This window comes from Euprymna scolopes, chromosome 19, assembly GCF_053919585.1.
Source record: "Euprymna scolopes isolate OS-2025 chromosome 19, ASM5391958v1, whole genome shotgun sequence".
NCBI lineage: Eukaryota > Metazoa > Mollusca > Cephalopoda > Sepiida > Sepiolidae > Euprymna > Euprymna scolopes.
Window position 1 is genome coordinate 114,616,629 of NC_136500.1, and position 22,482 is coordinate 114,639,110.

The 22,482-nt window shown below is 34.3% G+C and overlaps 1 protein-coding gene across 1 annotated transcript in view; it reads left to right on the forward strand.

Annotated features, from left to right (window-relative positions):
• The window catches only part of LOC145239885 (uncharacterized), a 99,774-nt gene that overhangs the window by 38,966 nt on the left and 38,326 nt on the right, over positions 1-22,482 (forward strand). The window contains exons 2-5 of the mRNA XM_080103501.1: positions 5,269-5,390; positions 8,862-8,939; positions 11,863-11,979; positions 14,156-14,245. Coding sequence (XP_079959627.1) covers positions 5,269-5,390; positions 8,862-8,939; positions 11,863-11,979; positions 14,156-14,245 — 407 coding nt within the window. The remainder of the gene's footprint in view (positions 1-5,268; positions 5,391-8,861; positions 8,940-11,862; positions 11,980-14,155; positions 14,246-22,482) is intronic.

The following is a 22,482-nucleotide window of genomic DNA, read 5'->3' on the forward strand; positions in this document are numbered from 1 at the left end:
TATTTATCTGTCTTATGTCCATTCCTATCACTTCTTCCCATGTTTTCCTTGACCTTTCTCTGTGAATTGGACCTACTACCTCAACTGTTCTATATCTACTAATCCAAGAACTTTCATCCATTCTTTAAACATGGCCATACCATTGACGTTACCTGTTCTGCACGCATCTCCTTGTACTATTTAGATTTAACTAAGTCTTCTAGGTTGAAATCTGTTGGGAACTGTCATAGAATTTCAAACCCAACTCTTCATTAGAATCCAGAGTATTAATGCTGGAGTCCCCCAGGGGTTCATCCTGGGCCCAACTTTCTTCCTGATCTACATCAATGATCTCCCAAAACACATACTTAAATCATTTGTTGAAATCTATGCTGATGACACGACCATCTATGACAACACATCAAAGGCTGTAAATGACAGTTCTCTCTAATTCTCTCTCCTCTGATCTTGAGCACGTGGTACAATGGGGGAAGAGGTGGCTGGTCACTTTTAATGCATCCAAAACCCAGCTTCTATCTTTACATCATGAACGTTCTGATCCCCATCTGGCATCAATTGAAATGGATGGCTCTCGTCTTTGGAAGGCTCCATGTTTTGACAAGCTTCTGGGTTTGACCTTTACTCCTGATCTGAAATGGAACACATACATCAAATCTGTTGCTAGGGATGCTGGGAAAATAGTGGGATTCTTCTACCGCTCCAGAAGATATCTCACTACTGATGCAATTCTCTATCTGTATAAAAGCCAAGTATGTCCAAGGATGGAGTACTGCTGCCACATCTGGGCAGGAGCTGCTAAAAACAGCCTATCCTGTCTTGACAGAGTACAAAATAGACTTCGTGGTTTAGTGGGGGATGCCCTTTTCTCTTCCCTGCAACCTCTCTCCCACAGAAGAGACGTTGCGAGCCTGTCTTTGTTTTATCGTTATTTCCATGGCAGGTGCACGTCTGAGCTCCAATCCCTCGTCCCCCCTCGCCAATCTTTCATGAGAAACACCTGTCTGGCTGAAACTACTGTCGATAATTTTCCCCACTCTCTATCTATGCCTAAATCCAAACGTAGATTCTATGAGCAAAGCTTCTTTCTTAGAACTGCACATCAGTGGAACTCTCTGCCGCTTGCCTGTTTCCCACCTGACTACAACTTGGACGTCTTCAAGTCCAACATAAACAAACTCCTGACAAACCGCCCCCTTAAGTAAGACACTCTATCAAAACCCGTAATACTAATGATTACTACAATACTATCTCATTGATTACTGTACACACAATAACCCTTATCCCTGAGTGGCCTTTGGGCCTTGATAAGTGATGACCCCCATGTAAAAAAAAAAAAAAAAAAGAGGTTACACGGTTCATATTCCATTTTTCTTGCTTGTGGCATTCTTTTAATTAAACCATTTTGCTGCTTTTGCTCAGGATTGAACTCGAGATAACTTGCATATTTTAACTAACATTTAAGTCATCTGAGCCAGTTGTCTCTGGAACTCTGAAAAAAGCTGAAGAAATAAATAGTCAAAACGTTGCGATGATAACAATCAGAATAATGAAACTATTGTGAAAATAATGACTAAAATTCCTCATCCCCACAAAAAAATCTGAGACAAATGTATAAAATAAAGTAAAAAAAAAAAAAATGTTATTTTTACGTATATTTTCAACTAGCAGAACCTGGGGATCCCTGTGCGTGGATGGAGGAACAGTAATTTTTTTTGTGTGCTTTTTAGCAATAGGTATCTAGAAATTTGCAAACATGACTTATGCAGTTTTGAGTTTTTGAAGAAAGTTGAACCAAGTTCCAATGCTTCTAGACAATACAAACCAAACTTAGTTTAGGATTAGACTCCCTGCTGAATCTTTTTTTTTTTTTTTTTTTCGATTAAGGGTTAAATGCTTTGGTTCTTTTTACTTATAGGTGTCTAGAAATTTGCATATGTGACATAAACACTTCTGACTTTCTGGAAAAAGCGAAATCAAGTTCTGATGCTTCTGCATAATACCAGCCAAAACTATACCGATTTTGCAAACAAAGTGTTGGTGCGGAGGTGGAAAAGAAAGGCGAAAGAACCTGACTTTTTACCGCTCGGCCATGACAGGAGAAGAACTGAAAAGCGTTTTAATTTAACGATTAAAAAGTTAAATGACAGGTGCATTAATTTAATGAGGTCAAACATCATGCGACTTAACTTTGGCTGCAAGCCAGTTTGTTTCCCCCCCAAAATGTTGGGGAAAACCATTAAACGGGGAGTGTCCAAATGAATAGCAATTGTCTGATATAAGGGTTTTCCATCATATTGATCAAACCTCATTGCTTTTCTGGACGTCTCTGCACGAGTGCCAGGGAGGTTAGTTTGCTACGTATTCAGTTTTGCTTTTGTACTGAAAAGCCAAACAAACACGCGTAGACCAAGGAATATCACGAAAATAGCGCATAAAAGTCGCCCAAATAAAAGATACACACCACCCACTTTCGTAAATCATAGATATTATAATCTAGATAGCATATAAAAGGTTCTAAGAAACAGTACCCCCCCCCACGAAAAAGCCTTTGCCAGACATATACAAAAAATGCACGCACACACACGTTTTCGCTTTTATATTATAGATGGTTTAAAGTTAAAGTCAGTTTAGTATTACATAGTAAAAATTATTACATAGTAACATGTAAAGAGATGTTTTAATACTTTTTACATCTATAAGACTCCATTTTATGGAAATCACATCTTTCAGCATATTCCAAATGTGTTATACTAAATAGATATTCAGTCAAAATGGTTTCTCATTAAATGTTATTAAAAAAACAAAACATGAAACGATTTGTTATATTACTATACTGTACACAATTTTATTATTGCAATGTTTGCTGCTTCTAACTCATCATTTACCCACAACAGATACTACACTTTAACATTGATTTTAATTTGCCTATTAAAATTAAAATATACAGAATAGGTATGGTAATTTTCAGAAATATTGAAAATAGTATTGGAAGAATGATTGCACCAGGGGATCACTGCACTTTTTAAGACATCCAGGTACACTTTGGTGTTGACTTTGAAGATGTGAGGTTGCACGATGTAACCTTCACTTGAAACCACACTGAAGACCATAAGCATAGCCAGAAACTTTGTTGAGCTGTTCCTTCAAACATTGAACCATCTAGGTTTGCATTTTAAGGGTGCTGGCAATGACCCTGTTTTTATAACTTGGATTGGCATGATTTGTATAGTGGCGCATCTCCGATCTCTCTTGTTGAACATTGTCTTACTTTCAGACATGATAGGAGGTGCCTATCGCTCTTGGGATTTGTACACGACTGGCCAATTAGTAGATGGTCTGCAACAAAAAAAGAAAACCGGTTTTCATCAAACAGAAATGGAATCATGTCATCTTTTCTAAGGCGAAAATTTTATCATTCTACTCTGTATTAATTTTTTTTTTTAATGCTGTAACTGATGTAGGAAATTTTGAAATCAAATGAAACTGATTTATAGTTTATAGAAGCACACGTTAATTCTTGAAATTCTACACAGCGAATATGTTTATAATCCTGTAGTGACTACAGTTACAAGGCAAAAATTAAGATTACTTTATTAATATAGATAGAAATAAAGTTATTTGTAATCATATTTCCATTAGATAAAAATAAAATTTGTAGAATTTATAGAGCTGTGTTCAGTTGTTGGTTTCAAACATTTTTCTTCCACCAAATTTTAGTTGAAAAATTTTTCAGACAAAAACTTCTGTAATTAACTTCAGAAAAAATCAGTTGTCATCTGTTTCTTATTTACATATACATGAAAGCTATTGTTACTACTCCTGTTGTATCAAGTTTGGATGGATTACAACTTTTTGATTCAGTGCCTGCATACTGGCAGTGTTATGGTCATGTTAACTAGCTAAAGAATTATTATCTAAATATGTGTCCGGACCATTTGTGTATTTCATAAATATTAAATCTTCAATGTTCAGAAAAAAAAAACCTAAGGCTATGTTTGTCTCTCTCTCTCACTCTCACACACACATACATGCATATATATAAAGTAGCCTGAAAACATTATCTATAAAAGTGAGAATGTGTGTGAGGACACTTCTCAACCTATATACTCAACAATTTTTTTGAAATTTAGTATATAAGGTATTCAGACATGTGGAAAACATTTTAATTGGTTTTCATCTGGAAGAAGGGCTGCCAAGGGGTCAAAATTGAAAAATTGATACGTTGGGGGGGGGGATATCGGATTTTTACATGTTTGTCAACTGTTTCATGAATGCACATGAATCGTTTACATGACAGATTACTTATGTTAAGAATAAGTAGGTTTGAAAACTCTTTTTAAAGTTCATGTCAGGCTGGCCTAATGGTTATCGTACTTGACTTTAGGTTTTGGTTTCAATCTCAGCTCGAGTATTTTTTTTTACTTACAAGAAGTGAACTGTTTAGAAAAACATAACACTCGCATGCTTCAGTTCCTGTATAAATTAAAATATATTTATGCGTATTTTACAACTGGCCAATGCTGGGCGGCTTGCTAGTTATAAATGAAAAGTGCTTTTAAACATTTCTATCCTGCAAACAACATTTTGTTTTAAAGTTTTTAAAAAAATTCACTCGTTAAGTTACTACCAATTCCTTTCACCGCGAGAAACGCATCGATTTTTATTGACAACTTGTTAGGACAATCCAAAATCAAAGGTTTGTAATTAATAAGAGCTCAGGGTATCTTAAAACATTTCAAATGAAGAGAAGTAGAATTTAATCTGTGCAAAGTTTCATATAGAAATGTGTCTTTCAACTATTGCTATGTAAGATTTTTTGCAAATGACACTGTGTAAGTTCAGTAGGCTAGGGAGTGTGTATTGAATAAGTTCATGAGTATGTTTCTTGCTGTTTGTGCGACAACCCTTGGTCTAGCATCCAATGCTGATTTTGAGGGATGTTCTTCTGTGTATCGTTTGAAAGCAACTGAAAGAGAGAGAAAGAGAGAGAGAGAGAGAGAGAGAGAGAACGCTTGTGTTTGAGTTTTTATCTATGTACAAAATTTGGAGATGAATCTTTCTGTATCTGTGACTGGCTGAAAGAAACTATTGGTTTGAAATTTTGTGCAATTGAACATTTACACTTTTAAACAACATTCACTGCTGCTGCTTCTATGAACTCATGAATTTAAATTTATTTATTTATAAATTTCTGAGATAAAAACGTTATGTGCATTAAAGATCTGTTCATAAGTTAAAATTTTCCTTTTTCTTTTTTATCACCTGTAGGTTACCTTTTACTGCCAATGACTCCTGCTGATAACAGTAACGACATTATAATAACAAACCCGGTGAATAATAATAATAATAATAATAATAATGGCCTCCTGAAACAAGTTGTAAAGCAAGAAGTAAGTATCTTTACATCTTATTACAATCAGCCTTCTGTACAAGAATCAAAGGATTTTCGAATGAATCCATTATTTGGATTATTTGGACGACTCTTCTCATCCTCAGTTTTATTTTCACAACATTTCGAATAATATAACTCCCGACCTTCTTCAGGTACATCTTTTTAAACTCAGGAATTTTTAAATTGAAAAGAAACACAGGAAGGTCGGAGGTTATATCTGCTGTGTTTTATCACTAATCAGCATATGGTGACAAGAAAAAAAAAACAGACACAGGATAAACTTTTAACTGATTGCAACATTCAGTCATTTATTTTCTGTTGATAATAGATAAGAATGGTTGTCTGCTAAATGGCATTGAGGTTTCATTAACAAAAGTTTTATTTCAAGTGACGGATTTTTGATGAAACAGTAGCAATAATAGTAAAGTTTCGATGCTCACCAGTCATTTGTTTCTTGGATAATATTTTATGAGCCATGATCACAATTTGATGATAGACAATTCTCGCTTGCCAAATAGTGATGAAATATTGGATTTATTTTTTGATGGTTTGGCTTATTCATTTATTAGTCAATGATGATAACAATAACTGTGGATTAATTGATATGATTTTTATAGCTGTGGACTTGTCACTTTTTAATGATAGCCAATTCTCATCTGCCAGGTGTTAAACAGTTAGGTTATTCATGATAATTATAATAGTGGATATTGTTTTGTCTAGCAAGAACCTATTGTCAGGATTTATGTGGCTTGTTCATGAGGAGTCTGAGGAGTCATATTGTAATTTAGAAAGGTTCATTTGACAAGCTATGATTCCTCTCCTTTGGTGTGCTTCAGTTCTTGTTTATGTAGCAATACTTAAAATGTGTTCAGTTCCCAGAGCGACTGTTTTTTTGATTCATTGAAGTTGGATATTAACAACCAATCAAAAGTGAATATTTTATAGAAATTGTTTTCTTTTTCTGCTTTTTTTTTTTTTTTTTCGTTTGCTTGGAACAGTGTTTTATTAGTACCTATTAGTTAGGACAAAAACTTAATAACTTGGAATGAAGTCTAGCTAATGATTGTGTAATAGCTAAAATAAGTTGTGTCATGGATTCTCAGTTTGTGCTTTTGAACATTTTAGGAGTGACTTCTGAAATCCAATATGGCTTCCATGCTAACTCGCTTCATAAAACAAAGCATAGAATCCTTTGATTATCACACAGAAAAATGACAGGCTTTCAGAAGGACTACGGCTTACAATACACACGCATAAATTAGTTTCTTTTAATGATGCACAAAAAAACTGTTCCTTTTCTATGAAAGCGCTGTCTTTTTTAATCCTTCTTTTAGTCCTTCTTTAATGCCAATAAGTAAATAAAGACTTTGCTTTTATCTGGCCTGCAGCCAGTTGCTTCTTCTTTCTTTCTTTTTCTTCAGTGTATTCTTCTTCTTTGGCTTGGTCTTCTTCTCTTATTTTTCTTTACATTATTGTACATGTTCTTACCAACAGCAAGTATATAAATAAACAGGTAGTTTTTAGCTGGCCCGCATGCAGTTGCTTCTTCTTTTTGTTTCTTTTCCAGCTTTTTCTTCTTCTTCTTCTTCAGTGTCTTCTTTGTCTTCGCATTAGTATTGTTGCCATCTTCTTTTTCTTCTTCTTCAACACCCTCTTAATGCGATGTTTAAAGAACACGAAATAGATTAAATACGAGCGTTTTCAGAAGTATAACTTTTTATTTGACATTTTAAATGCTTTAAAATTAATTTTAATTTTTCCTGCAAACGTTACAAATGGTCACAACAGATTACAGAAATTTCTTTTCATAACTGCCGAACACGTTTCAAAGTGTTCAGACTGATTCATGACACCAATATATTATGCAACTTACCACATTCATTACAGGAATGTAGGGAAACTCACAATTTCTTTGCAGAATATAAAGTTTGACATATTCTTCATACATAAACATATTCTTTAAAAAACAACAAAAATAACTTTGTTATTCGCAACAAAACACAATATCTTTAGGTATTTTTGTGTAATACAAAATTTACATTCATATAAGTAAATAAATGTCTATATTCTTCTTACAGTTAATGCTTAAAAGAAGCAAGTTGGAACTGTTACGGACTAGAACGCAAATTAGTTTATCACCATCTACTTCCGATTTAAGTTATTGCCGATTAGAATCAGTTAAAATGCTGGATCGCCTTCATGCTCTAATCAGTTAACAAATGGGTACTTTATGCAGAATACAGACCGTGCTGAAATGTTTTTATTTATAGACGCAGTCTTAACGTGGGAGGCACCTAACAATTTAATAAACAACAACTACTGTATGCATGTTTATTTTTACTTGAATATCATATGTAAAATATAGCATGATTCGTATTCTACATAAGTACAAAACATGCTGCGATATATATCTACATTAATGCAGCAAATCGGTATTGAGTAGAACAAAGAATAGGGTTTACACAGGATTGAAACATAACACTGCATCTGTCAGTGCCGCTATTTACTGACACTTGACAACATTGCCCAAAAATGCCTGCCAGCGCCTCAAAGTGCTAGTAACTACTTTCAAAGAGCACTAACCCCTCTCCCAATAAGTCATGACCGCCACTGGATGACAGTACCAACAATTGAAGACAGGCAATTTCTTTTTGGAGCAGTCCAATGGACGCAGACAATGGTCATAACAGACAATGACAGATTGTTATAGAGGCAGCCTGTGCCCACAAAACACCTCAAAACACTCCAACACACCAGTGCTTGCCAGTTTCATTTTAGAGCAGTTAAATTTAAGCTGATATTGATAAATGACAGCCAGTGGATTCTGCTAGCTGCCACTGCCAGGCAATGCACAACACTGGAAGCCAGTTGATTTCATTTTGGTCACTGTTGCCAGCGCTCGCAATTTTCCAGAGCCGACAGTGGCTACCTCTAGATACCGCTACCATCTCTGTGTTAATATTTTTTTTTTGCTGTTTATCCATAGTCAGTAATTTACGTGATTTGCATAAAATAATGCACTAGATAATCATAAGTTGATAATCTCTTCTGGTAGTAGATTGTATTTCCACTGGGCATTGCTGGTACATGAGTCCTGCTAGTTATTTATATTACACAAATTATGGGTGTTGTATATCAGCACAAATTGTTTACTATTTTCACAATTTCTGAGTGACTTGTGCTACCATATTTTAATACAGGCAAACATGTCGACATTTTTTATTGTATCATAAGTAAAATTTAAAATTCAAAGAAACAAAACATGAAAATTATTGTTTGATTCTAGAAATTTACTGAGATGTCAGGAGTCTATTGATGTATTCATTCAAATAATTGACATTTTTTGAAACATTAATCGGACATCTTTTTGTGGTGGATGATTTTAATAGATATATGTTTCTTGTTTTTAACCATAATATTATTTTTCTTTTTTTTTTTTTTTTAAATTTTCTACTCTCTTTTTAACCAGTCTGATCAGCAGTGGATGACCGATGTAAAAGAAGAAGTTAGTGATGATACTGATAGCAAATCCGATTCTCCGTCAGAGGTAAGTTGTAGGGGTTTTCCATTTCAATTGATATCTTTTTCTTATTGTTCTTTTGATGTCTCCATCACACGTTTCACTAATTATGTACGACAAATTAAGGCACGGCAAATGTAGGACAAAGCATGACAACTGCTTCTGCTGATTCTCTATTCGTGTGATAATTCGGCACGTCATTCGAGCCACATGGGATTCTTACTTCAAGAACAAAAAGTAACCATTTTTTTTTAATATTCCTCCTAAATTTACCCCCCCCCCCCAAAAAAAAACAAAAACAAAAAAACTTGTATACTTGATACAAAGACTTTTAGTGGAAAAAAGTGCTTTAATTTGCTTTCCTTAATTTATTTTTCACTTAATTATAATATGAGCTGGTTTTTAGATCAAATTTTGATCAAACTAGGCTCCATACTTAAAGGGGTTTGATGGGCCATTTTTATTATCTAAAATACTACTAAAAACATAAAATGAAGAATAAGATATTCTTCCTCATAATATTAATTTATTATGTATGATGAATTCACCGTAAATTATGTCAATATTGATAAAAAAAACAAAAAAACAATATATTTCAGTATTTCTTCACATTTTATTTGCTTTGAGTGTTAATTAACTATCCCAACTATAACTCCATTAGAGGAAAGAAGTTTTCCAAAGTTGAAACTAAATCAAACATACTTGATCTCTACAGTCTTACAAGAGAGACTTAACAATTTATTAATGCTCTTTATAGAAGACAAGATTACTAAAGTCATTAGCTTTGAAAAAAATGTTCAAATAAAAATGATAGAAAAGTCTTTTTCTAAAGTGTATGTCTGTAATTTGACTTTTTTATACTAAAAGCAAAGCAATAAAACTTTTCGTATTGCCTTTCAATATTTTATTATACTAAGAATTTAATGTTTGTTCATATTTTTTTGTCGGTTTGTATGTAGTATTTTTTTTATATGAAATATAAGCATCCATAAATTTTACTATGTAGAATAGGGGCGCTACCATCAGTTTTGTTAATTGTATGTATTAGTGTTGAGACAATTAATCGGAATTAGAAATCAGAAAAATCAGAACCTTTGGGAGTATCAGAATTGGAATTGGAAAAATATGAGCCTAATTTCCGATTCCAAAAACGATTCTTTGTATTTTATGAAAACTTAAGTTTCCTTTGCTCATACTACTGATAAATACTGTTTTTAAACAATTAGTAAGATTAAAATCTATAGATCATAATAACATAAAAATATAATGTAAATGTTTTTTTTTTTTTTTTTTTCGTAAAATAAACAAAACAAAAGTTGAAACTTTACCTAAATTCATTAGGTACACTTTAGAAGAATGCAGTTTATTTACAACTAGCGAGGGGTACCTGGCATTGCCTGGGTGTTTTTCGGAGTATATGAAAAAAAGCCGAAGCGTTGATGACGCACAGTTGGAAAATAGTAAAGTGTTTTAAATAAAAACAGGTGCGCGTTTTTGATTGACGTGATGGCGTAGGTATTCAGCAATTATTTTGTGCGGGACAGTTTTGAATAAATGTTTTTAAAAAGCCGCTCCCTGTTTATTAGGAGGAGCGAAGACGAACCAAACTGGCTCTGGGCCTATGATTAGAGTTGAGGTTCGCTTTTTTTATACCGAAAAGCGAATGTAACGCGTGCCGATGCGGGAAATGTGGAATAATTAAGGTTTGAAAGTCAATAAAATTAAATAGAGAGGCGAGCTCCGTGGATAATTTGTAGATATTACAATTTATAGATGATATATAAAAGTTTTAAAAAGTTGTGAAGCGAGCAAGCGCTTGTTTGAAAGAAGCCTTTCGTGGACATCGAGGAAAAGCGAACATACATACATACATACATTTTCGCTTTTATATTTATAGATGTTCGAAAAAATATTTTAAATGCCCAATAAAATATTTTTGTCCCAAAAATAATATCAACCATTATTGATAATTAAATTTTAATGTCCAATAAAATATTTTTGTCCCAAAAATAATATCAACCATTATTGATAATTAAATCAAAGGTAGAATATAAAAAGTATTTTTTAATTTTTTTAACTATTTATTTTATGATCTCAGCTTTTGTCCAGTTGGGTTTTGTTCAGTAGACTTTTGTCCGGTCCCTTATCTAGCATTTGCAAGTATTACAAGGTTGGGGCGGTGATGACACGTATGAGAAAAGGTTCACTTTGAATTGAATGAAGTCACTGGGATGATATTGACAGGGTGAAGTAAAATGTTTACAGGACGGACTATGTGAAGGTTGCCAACATCCTAAGTAAAAGTATTTCTGTAAAAGGAACTGCATTTGAACCTGGCATACTCAGGTTAGTAGTCCATATTGCTAACCACTAAGCCGAATATTCTCTAAAACGTTGTTAGTCCCTCAACTAAGGACGGATTGGACCTAGTTAATTCATTCCTGTTTGTCCATTCGTCTGTTTGTACTTTTCTCAATAATCACACCTTGGAATTTAAAAAATTTTGCACAAACATTAATCACAGTGAATGTAAATCTTTGCCAGAATAGATTTTTCAGGATAACTTTGGTTTCCCCCCCCCTCCACCTAGGGAGCATTATAGGGGTAAAATTGCCTCCAAATCATTCATCCATTCATTTGTTTCTCAATAACCACATCTTGGATTTAAAAAAAAATTTGCACAAACATTAATCATGGTGAAAATAATTCTTTCACTTGTGGAGGGGGTCCCTGCATGCTCGGCTTGTTTTTATATGAAAGCAAAAATCCAAATGCTGAAAATGAAAATGTTCTTGTGCTCGTATACATATGCATTATGTATGAAGTGGTAGTCGAGGTGCGAGAAAGAAGAGCTGTCTGCACTCCAAATCAACTTTTATTTTTCCTTCTTGCTTGAGAAATTCTAATTAAACAACTTCTGCATTTTTTAAAAATTTTGTTTGTTTTTCAGCCATCTTCTCTGAAGAAGGAGTGGCCATGTTCGCAGGCTGGCTGCGAGCAGGTATTTAAGAAATTGTCGAAACTCAAGATACATTTGATGAGACATACAGGGGAACGACCTTTCCGGGTAAGTTTAACATCTGTGACTATCTTCACAAAAAAAAAAAAAAAAAATAGAAAGAAAATACTGGTGCTTGTTAAGAGTTGACAGATTGATTTTTTTTTAAATGTGTTGTTTTAAGCAAAAAGCAATATTGCGTACTTGCTTGTCATGCTGAAAAATAATAATATATCTAAAAATTACGAAAAATCATTGAGTAGAAATTTATTTCTAGTTAAAAGTAATTTTTACGGAAAATTGGGTAAAAGTGCATTTTTCTTAGATATTATAAAGTAGGCAGTAGGAGGCTATACACAGGGGAGATAACAGTGAAACGAATATTTTAGATTACTTGTGTCATGGCTGCAATATTTGTTGTTGAGAGTGATAGGCGTTTTTTTACTAAAACCACAATAGCAATTGTCCTACTCAATGAATTTTCGTAATTTTTGGATATATTATTATTTTCAGCAATTAAGTATGTAATATTGTTTTTGCTTAAAACAATATATTTAAAAAATCGATTTGTCCACTATTACTTAACAAGTACCGAAATACTTTTTCTGTTACATACTACTTAGCAGTAACATGCTTTTCAAGTTGAGTGTACCTGTATGATTTGCCAAATGCTTACTGTGACAAGCATGCGCAGAAGCACTCAAGAATTGTATTCCAATGTCTAAGTCAGGCCTACCTATGGCAAAAATGAGTTCATCCAAAGGCTATAAAAAAGCTGATAACAGTACTTCGGCGAGTAACTCCCAAGGTGCTCTGGTAACGTGTCATGTTGAGTCATTGCGTTCAGAATCGTGTTGAATCGTTGGCAGTGTTCAGATTTGAAGCGGCTGTGTTGTTCAGGATAGTGTCAGATCAAATCGACTGTGGTGTTGTTCGGGATCGTGTTGTGTCGAATCGTTGAAGGTGTACAGGTTCAAGTCAATGAAATTGTTCGGGATCGTGTTATGCGAAATCATTGGAGGTGTTTGGGTTTGAATCAATGAAGTTGTTCGGGATAGTGTCGTGTTGAATCGTCAGAGGTGTTCGGATTCAAATCGAAAGTGTTGTTCGGGATCATGTTGTGTTGAATCAATGAAGTTGTTCGGTATTGTGTCGTGTTGAATCGTCGGAGGTGTTCAAATTCGAATCGACGGTGTTGTTTGAGATAGTATTGTGTTGAATTGTCGGAAGAGTTCAGATATGAATCGACAGTATGGTTTGGGATGGAGGTGTTTGGATTCGAATCAATGAAGTTGTTCGGGATTGTGTCAAATCGTTTGATTTGAGGTGTTTAGGTTTGAATCAATGGGGAGTTGTTTGGGATCGTGTTGTATTGTGTCAAATCGTCGGAGGTGTTCAGATTCAAATCGACAGTGTTAGGGATAGTGTCGTGTTGAATCGTTGGAGGTATTTGGATTCAAATCTACGGTGGTGTTTGGGATTGTGTCGTATTGAATTGTCGCAGGTGTTCAGATTCAAATCGACGATGTTGTTCGGGATCGTGTTGTATTGAATCAACAGAGGTGTTCGGGTTCGAATCGATGGCGTTGTTTGGGATCGTGTTGGGTCACGTAGATGAAATTGTTCAAGACCGTGCTGCCGCGTTTGATATTTTTTTGTTCTCTCTTCCCTCGTGAAGAGACACTTATGGTTAAGGCTTATATCATAGGTTTACTTTTCACCTGATATGCATGAATCATGTATTACTGTTTTTGTTAATGCTGGTTAAAATAGTATTAAATAAATGGTTCATTTTGTTCACAGGGCTGGGAATAAACAAAGTGACATTGCCGGTAAAACCATAAAAAAGAAAGGTTAATCACAAAGCTTGGGGATGAATTGTACAATTTCAACTTTCTCTAACCATTTGACCCATTAATCAAACAAAGATGATACACATTTCCGACTATTTTTACCAATCTACTAACAGATCTTGTATGGCATATTGTTGTCACATTTTGGGCTGGTAAATCTCTCTCCCATTTGAGAATTCTTGATAAGATTCAAAAACGTATCTTTGATTTTATTGGTCCTATGTTTTCTTCTCTGTAACATCTCCCTCACAGATGTGTGATGTTGCTAGTCTCAATCTCTTCTATAAATACTATTATGGCATGTGTTCTTCAAAATTGTCTGGTCCATTCCCTGCTTTATTTGTTCCATTTTGTATATATTGTAATTGTAATTGTTTTTGTTTTCTTTACAGTGCAATCAGCCTGGCTGTGACTGGGCATTTACGACAGCCTATAAACTTAAACGGCATATTGAGTCTCATCAGGGTAGAAAAGATTACATTGTAAGTTGTCCGACTTTTCTTTCCCTTGTTAAACATTTTTTTTGGTCCCTCAACAAAAGGAGGGTGGACCTGTAAATTCACACTTGTCCGTTCATCCGTCCGCACGTTTTTTTTATATGAATCTCATATACATATTATTTGGATTCCTCGGACTACTTTTCTCATCTTTGTTGTTATTTGCACAATGTTTCGCTCGATGTAACCACCGTCTTCAGGTGTATCTTGTCGAACTTGGAAAGTCTGAAGAATTCAAATAATATCTATATATCGATATCCGTATTCGCTTCAGCCATTGTCATGCTGACTATCCCTTAAAAGGAAAGTGGAATATTCCAAATGGCTAATAAACATTTGAGTTTAATGAAATGGTACTTGTACAGTTTAATCAAGACATTAAAAAATGAAAATATCGAAAAAAGGTTATATTGTACGTATCTGTTATGGACTGAAGATCTCTGAAAAAAAAATTTAATTTAATTTGATCGAGTAGTTTTTTTTTTTACAGCGGAAAAATACGTTCTTATGAGAGCACGTAAATGTCAGCCATTATGGAATTTTTTTAACACACCATGGGGAGATAACTCCAGTTAAAGCGCTAACACTCCCTCCCCATCTTTAATACTAGCTTTTCTTTCTAAAAATAAAACCTTTTGCTTGGTATCATAACAAATTGTTTTTTTCGCTGTAAAAAAAAACTACTTGATGAAATTAAATGAAATATTTTTTCTGAGAACTTTGTTCCAAATCGGATATGTGCACTATAACCTTTTTTCGATATTTTCGTTTTTTTAATGTCTTGATTAAACTGTACAAGTACCAATAAAACAAAAAAAACAAATTTAGTGTCGCTGGGAAGCATCATGCCAGTGAAAAAGGAATTACCTCCCTTTATGTTCACTCTTAAATATCATTTAAAATGAAAACATATCAGTATCAGTTTGACAGTTTCAAACGCTTATTTGAGCACGCTGTTTTAAATAGTATTTTCAAGTTAAATTAAAGTTATATGATATTTTTTAATTAAATGGTGTAAATCATTTAATAATTTAAAGAAAGACGTAGCTTCGTCATGCATAGCGAAACAAGAAAATGTGTCGTCAACGTAAGGCATATAAAAGGCTGGTCTTGAGCACTTATTAAACAACAACTGCTCCAAAAAGCCAACAAAAATATTGGCTAGAGTTGGTTCAAGGGGAGAGTCCATCAATATACCATCAACCTTGCGATACATAACGTTGTTGAAACTGAAGGAAATGGACTTGGTAGCAAGTTCCATAAGTTTAACAAACCTCTCTTCAGGAAAAGAGGAGATGGGGCCAGGACCTCTATATAGAAAATCGGCACAAATATTGATAACCTAGTCAAAAGGGACAATAGTAAATAAATTATTAATGTCAAAAGAGACCAGGTAACATGAGTTAACAGTAAGAGGAAACTCCTTAGTTGTCGAAGCAAAATAAAAGAGTCGGGGTACAATATATTGAATAAAAAGAATAAACTGGTTCAAGAATTACAACCAACCATTTAGCCAGATTGTGTTGGGCCAAGCCTACCATTGACAAGATTGGTCTCAATGGAGTATCCACCTTGTGTACTTTAGGCAATCCATAAATTTTGGGATGCTGTGAGCGTACTGGTCGTATAGTATTATATACTTCCTTGGACAAAAACTTACAAACAAAATTACAAAACAACTCCTCCGATGGCATAAATGCCATCGGAGGAGTTGTTTTGTAATTTTGTCTCAGTGGAAGGAGTGTCATCCAGGGAACCCAAACAAACAAATTTAATATTGTTGTTTAAAATAGAAAGCATTTTGTCAACATATTCTTGGCGGTCGAGAATAACAACTCCTGCGCCTTTGTCTGGGCGAGAAATGTAAATGTCATGATTACATTTTAATTGCTTTGCAGCAGTAAGATGATTTCTTTGCCAAATAAAATGTAGAGAAGAAATATTGCACTGAATAAATGTATTGGCAAGTTCAGTCAAACGAGACTTAACCTGATTTAAATTGTCACCGGACCCATGACTTTTTATTTGAGAAAATAAAATCTCAAATTCGCTAAGAGTTTGAGTAACATCAATCTTGCGAGGGGTGGGGGGCGCAAAATTCAAGACCCCTAGACAACATGAACATGTCAACGTCAGACAATTCAAATTTCGACAAATTAAATATATGTTTATCAGAGAAAGAAGGCTTGCTAAATTTATTTTTAATCAAAAAGTTTTAAAAATTTGTAAAGTTTTGATTGTTAGAGTGACGGCACTTAGCATTTTAGCTTAGAAAATCATAATTTATCGAAAGGTGACAACGTTTTCCAAGCAGAAGACCAAGCCAAGTGATGCTTATTCTGTAGGCTCAAAAGCACATCGGAATAAAAGGTTAATTCGTCTTTAAGAAAGGCACGAGTAAGGTTCGTATAAGTATTTCTACAGGAAAAAAAAAAACATTCAGATATATATTCTTGAAAAGTTTGTCTGACGAAAAGTGCTTTGGATTCCATTACAATTTGTGATTTTATTTTTTTAATCGACTTATTTATTTTATAACATCCGAATATGGTTAATTTCTTTTTCATTATTTTAAAATTTTGCAATTCTAATAAAGATATATATATATATATAAATGAGAATGTGTGTGTGAGGACACTGTCAACCTTACATACTCAACAAATGTTTGATCTACAGACTTGAAAGTTAGTATATGGAGTATTCAGATATGTGGAAAACTTTAATCGGTTTTCATCCCGAAAAAAAGGGCTGCTAAGGGGTCAAAATTAAAACATTGGTACGTGAGTGGGGCCATTGGATTTTTATCTGTTTGTTAAATGTTTCATGAATGCGCATGCGTGAATTGTTCACATGACAGATTCCTTATGTTAAGAATAAGTAGGTTTGAAAACCCTTTTTAAGTTTTTTGTCAAGCTGGCTTAATGGTTATCATATTTGACTCGCTGTCTTTAGGTTTTGGTTTCAATTTCAGCTTGAATATTTCTTTTTTTAATACAAAAAGCGAACTGTTTAGAAAAACATAATACTCGTATGCATATGTCTAAGTTTCTTTCCATTTTTTTGTTTTTTAAGAATTTAACATTACGTTTAATACCGGGCAACACTGGGTACATCTTCTAGTGTATGTGAGTGTGAGTGTGTGTATATATATATGTGTGTGTGTGTGTGTGTGGACATAATGAAGAAATGGACCATATTCATTATTCTTCATTATTTTAGAATTTTACGGTTCCAATAAAGATATATATATTCAATAATTTTTTCAAATTTACAAATTGAATAATTCTGTACACTTAAAGTGAGTATAAATATTAATACTAATATTTATAACTAAAAGATAGAGTTAGAGCATTGATATAAGGAATTCAATTTAAACTATAAATTAGAATTTACAACAATTTATTATTCGACAAGGTATGCAAGTTGGAGCTTTTCTTATTTGTAGTTTTCAATTTATGTGCTAACCAGTAAAATTATAGCTTGAATATTATTTTGCTATTTTCTTCCATAGAATAAGAAAAATTTAATAGTTTTTCAATTTGTATTCCTTGTTGAATAATGAATCGTTGTGAATTCTAATTTTTAGAGTTTAAATTTGCCCTGAACTATGTTCAGTTTCCGTTCTGTCTCTTGGATCTTCCGACCACTCAGTTGTATCAATTAAGATAAAAATGAAATGTAATAAGTCCTCAGACGTACCTCTCCATCGTACAATATATCGATACACTATGGCTGACTGGGATAGTTTCCGTACATTTATATCGGATCTTCCTCTGCGTTCCATGTTTAAAAAGGATGTGTCGTCTATAGTATCAGACCTGACAGAATGGTTAATTGTAGGTATAGACAATTTCATACCCTCGAAAAAGTTCCAGCAAAAACCTAACAGCCAGCCATGGTTTTCTCCAGAATGTGCTGCTGCTATTACGCACAGAAATCACTTTTTCCACTGCTTCCAACGTAATAGATGTATGGAAACTAAAGCCGCTTTCAGGACTGCCAGCAACCATTGTAAGAAAGTAATAAAGAACGCAAGAGAGTTGTATGCTCAGTCCGTCAAATCCAAAGTAGCTGAGCAGTGGCTTGGTTCCCACCAGTTTTGGCAAATTGCAAACAGAATCCTGAACAGAAGCGTGTGCTCTATCCCAACTATCATCAATGGACCTGAGTTAATCTCGTCAGCATCAGACAAAGCCAAACTCTTTACCAAGAACTTTGCAGCCAATTCTACCCTTTGCGACCAACGCCGCCAACCCCCAATATTTCCTCCTGAATCAGAAAACACACTATGTGATATACAAATATCTGTATGTGATGTTGCCAAGCTAATCAAAAACCTTGATTCCAGTAAAGCAACCGGCCCTGACGGTATTCCAATTATAGTACTCAAAAAACTTCAACCAGAACTAGCACCCATACTTACAAAACTGTTTAAACGTTGTCTTAAGGAGAATTGCTTCCCATCACCCTGGAAAATCTCATCAGTATGCCCTGCATTTAAGAATTCAGGTGATCGTTCATCCCCCTCTCAGTACAGGCCAATAAGTCTCCTGTGCATCATGAGTAAGTTGCTGGAATCTGTGTTAAATAGAGAAGTAATCAACCATCTCAGCAAAAATAACCTTCTTAGTGACACACAATATGGTTTCCGTTCTGCTAGATCTACAGCAGATGTGCTTACAGTTATATCTCATAGGATTAGCGAATCTCTCGACAGAGGCAACCTTTCTAGGGCAATTGCTCTTGACATATCAAAGGCCTTTGATAGGGTATGGCATAAAGATTTACTTCACAAGATCTCTAGCTATGGTATAGCTGGAAATGTCTTCTCAATTATTAAATCATTTCTCTCTGATAGGTTCATAAGAGTAGTAGTTGATGGACAAAAATCAGAAGCTCACAGTATAAATGCTGGAGTCCCTCAGGGGTTCATCCTGGCCCCAACTCTTTTCCTGATCTACATTAATGATCTTCCAAATCACATCCTTACATCATTCGTAGACAGTTTTGCTGACGACACTACCATCTATGGTAGCACATCTAAGACAGTAAACGACCAAGTTCTCTCTGATTCTCTCTCCTCTGATCTTGATCACGTTGTACAATGGGGAAAGGAGTGGCTGGTTACTTTTAATGCATCTAAAACCAAGCTTCTATCTTTACATCATCAACGTTCTGATCCCCATCTGGCATCAATTAAAATGAATGACTCTCGTCTTGGGGAGGACTCAAGTTTTGACAGGCTTCTGGGCTTGACCTTTACTCCTGATCTTAAATGGAATACGTACATCAAATCTGTTGCCAAGGCCGCTGGAAAAATGGTGGGATCCTTCTACCGCTCCAGTAGATATCTCACTGCTGATGCAATTCTCTATCTATATAAGAGCCAGATACGTCCAAGGATGGAATACTGTTGCCACATATGGGCAGGAGCTGCTAGAAAAGACTTGTCCTGCCTTGATAGGGTTCAAAATAGACTTTATGGCCTGGTGGGAGATGTCCTTTTCTCTTCGCTGCAACCTCTATCTCACAGAAGAGATGTTGCAAGTTTGTCTCTGCTTTATCATTATTTTCATGGAAAGTGTTCGACTGAGCTTCAATCTATGGTCCCCCCTCGCCAAACTTTCACAAGGAACACTAGACTAGCTGAAAACATTATCAATAATTTTCCACACTCTTTATCTGTGCCTAAACCTAAACATAGATTCCATGATCAAAGCTTCTTTCTTAGAACTGCACGCCTGTGGAATTGTCTTCCGTTTTCCTGCTTTCCAGCTGTCTATAATATGGTTGTCTTCAAGTCCAACGTGAACAAGTTCCTAATGAGCCGTTCCACTTAAGTTAGCAAATTTACCGAACTTCCAGTACTATCGATTACTATATTGTCCTTTTGACTACTCTACACTCTTTAACCCTTATCCTTGAGTGGCCTATCGGCCTTGATAAGTGGTGACGCCTATGTAAAAAAAAAAAAAAGAAAAGAAAAGTTCCTTATATATATATATATATATATATATATATATATATATTGCAGCACACAAGAACCATGACAGCCAACAAACTGACTCTTGTGTGCTGCGATGTTTGGCTGTGGAAATAATTATATAATCTCTCACTTTCTGAATATATATATATATATATTTTTTTTTCAAAGCTGAAAACAATGCGGAGGAAGACCGGAAACGATGAAGTAAAAAAGAAAAACAAGCAGATGTAGACGAGTATGGTTGAGTAGAGGAGTGTCTAACCTTTATTTGACTATCATTCTTCACTTCAATGTATAATTACTTTACATACACCGGACATACCAGCAACTTGGTTATAAATAATTATACATTGAAGTGAAGAATGATAGTCAAATAAAGGTTAGACACTCCTCTACTCAACCATACTCGTCTACATCTGCTTGTTTTTCTGTTTTACTTCATCTTTTCCGGTCTTCCTCCGCATTGTTTTTGGCTTTAAAAAAAAATATATATATATATATATATTTCTTTACCAACAATGCTTCAAGCAAACTACTACCTACTCTTTTATATATATATATATATATATATATATATATATATATATATATATATATATATATATAAATTTTAATCCATAGAGATGTGTTTCATCGTTTACAACTCCTCAGCATGGCTGAACCTAGTGAGATTCAAAACCAGGACCCCAGTGTTGGAAGTGTGAAGTTTTACCACTAAGCTTACTCTCACTAATGCTGAAATGCACCATATTCTTATAGATGTCATATTTGTTTGCAATATTTTTTAACAGATTCTATTATTTATACGGAAGTGCATTTTTACCTAAATGCTCGTTGAATTCATAAAAATAAGTGAGTAGAACTTTAATAAAAATAAAATTACTATTCTGAGTCTACAAACAACAAGACTGCGTGACGTGTTTATATTAGAAGGAAGATAATCTTCTCTGCTACGTTGGTTTGACACCAGCGTCATTCAGTGTTTGTGAACTCCAAATAGTTAATTTCGTTATTTATGAATTTATTTTTTTATTCTTATTCACCCGAAACAAGGCAAAGTGCCACTTGCACATAAGGGCATGTTATTTGGGACCATATCTACAGGGATGTTATGGAGTGAGTGGAGCAGCGAGATGTCTGTTCACATTACATTTAAACTTTTTTATGCCAGTACAATCAAAAAAGTAGAAAACTGGGAGGGAATTCCAAAGTCTAGCAGTTCAAGGGTAGAAACTATTAGAGTAGAAGGTGTTCTGGCATCTAGAGATAACCTATGGTGAAAGAATGGGATTTTACTGCTTGTCGGGTTGGAGGTATTTACGCCAAGAGGGCACAAGTGTTATATTCCAGACTGTTATAAAAATAAATGAAAAATTGATGGACAAATATGGAAATAAAAAAATAATTCGCTGTTTGAAACACACGATAATAATTTAAGATTTAATGGTTAGAAAAACGAGACAAGTGTGAAATTGTTTTTATAAATATTGCTATTTATTAAAAATAAAATATTTTTTCTTTCAAATTTTTGAATAGTAAAAAATTAATCTTCAAGAAATTGGACAGTTCTTTTATCTTTTTTCTTCTCCCCCCCCCCCCTTATATGCCATCATGGTGATAATCTGTGGCATGTCTTGAGACGTTTGGAATTAAGTCAAATGACGTTTGTCTGATTACAATTTTTTGGCATCTGTCGAACGCATGTGTAATAAAAAGTAATTCACTGTTTTAAACACTTGATAACAATTTAAGATTTAATGGTTAGAAAGACCAGACGAAGGTGAAATTGTTTTTAATATGTATTGCTATTTATCTATAATATGAAGGGCAAAGATCCATTTAAATATATGTATGTATGTTTACCTAAAACTTTCCACAGAGGTGACGGATTTTCACGAAATCAGTATCGTTTTGAAGCTCGACCCTTTGGACAACAAATATAAAAAAAATTGGCTAAAAACATTAATTTCTTCACCCTCAACTGGACACTTTTCTACAGAGAGGGGTTAGAAAAAAATCGTTCCTTCACGACAATTTAGCCAAACACGCATGTGCAAAAAACGTTCCTTCTTGAATTAGTTTAAATATAAAAAAAACGACCTAACTTCGCTCACGCGATCATAGACCATTCGTTATAGTGGCAGCGTCGTTATCTTCAGATTGCACGTTCGAGCCTAGATATCAGATATATATATATATATATATTTTTTTTTTTTTTTTTTTTGGTTTTTAAAGT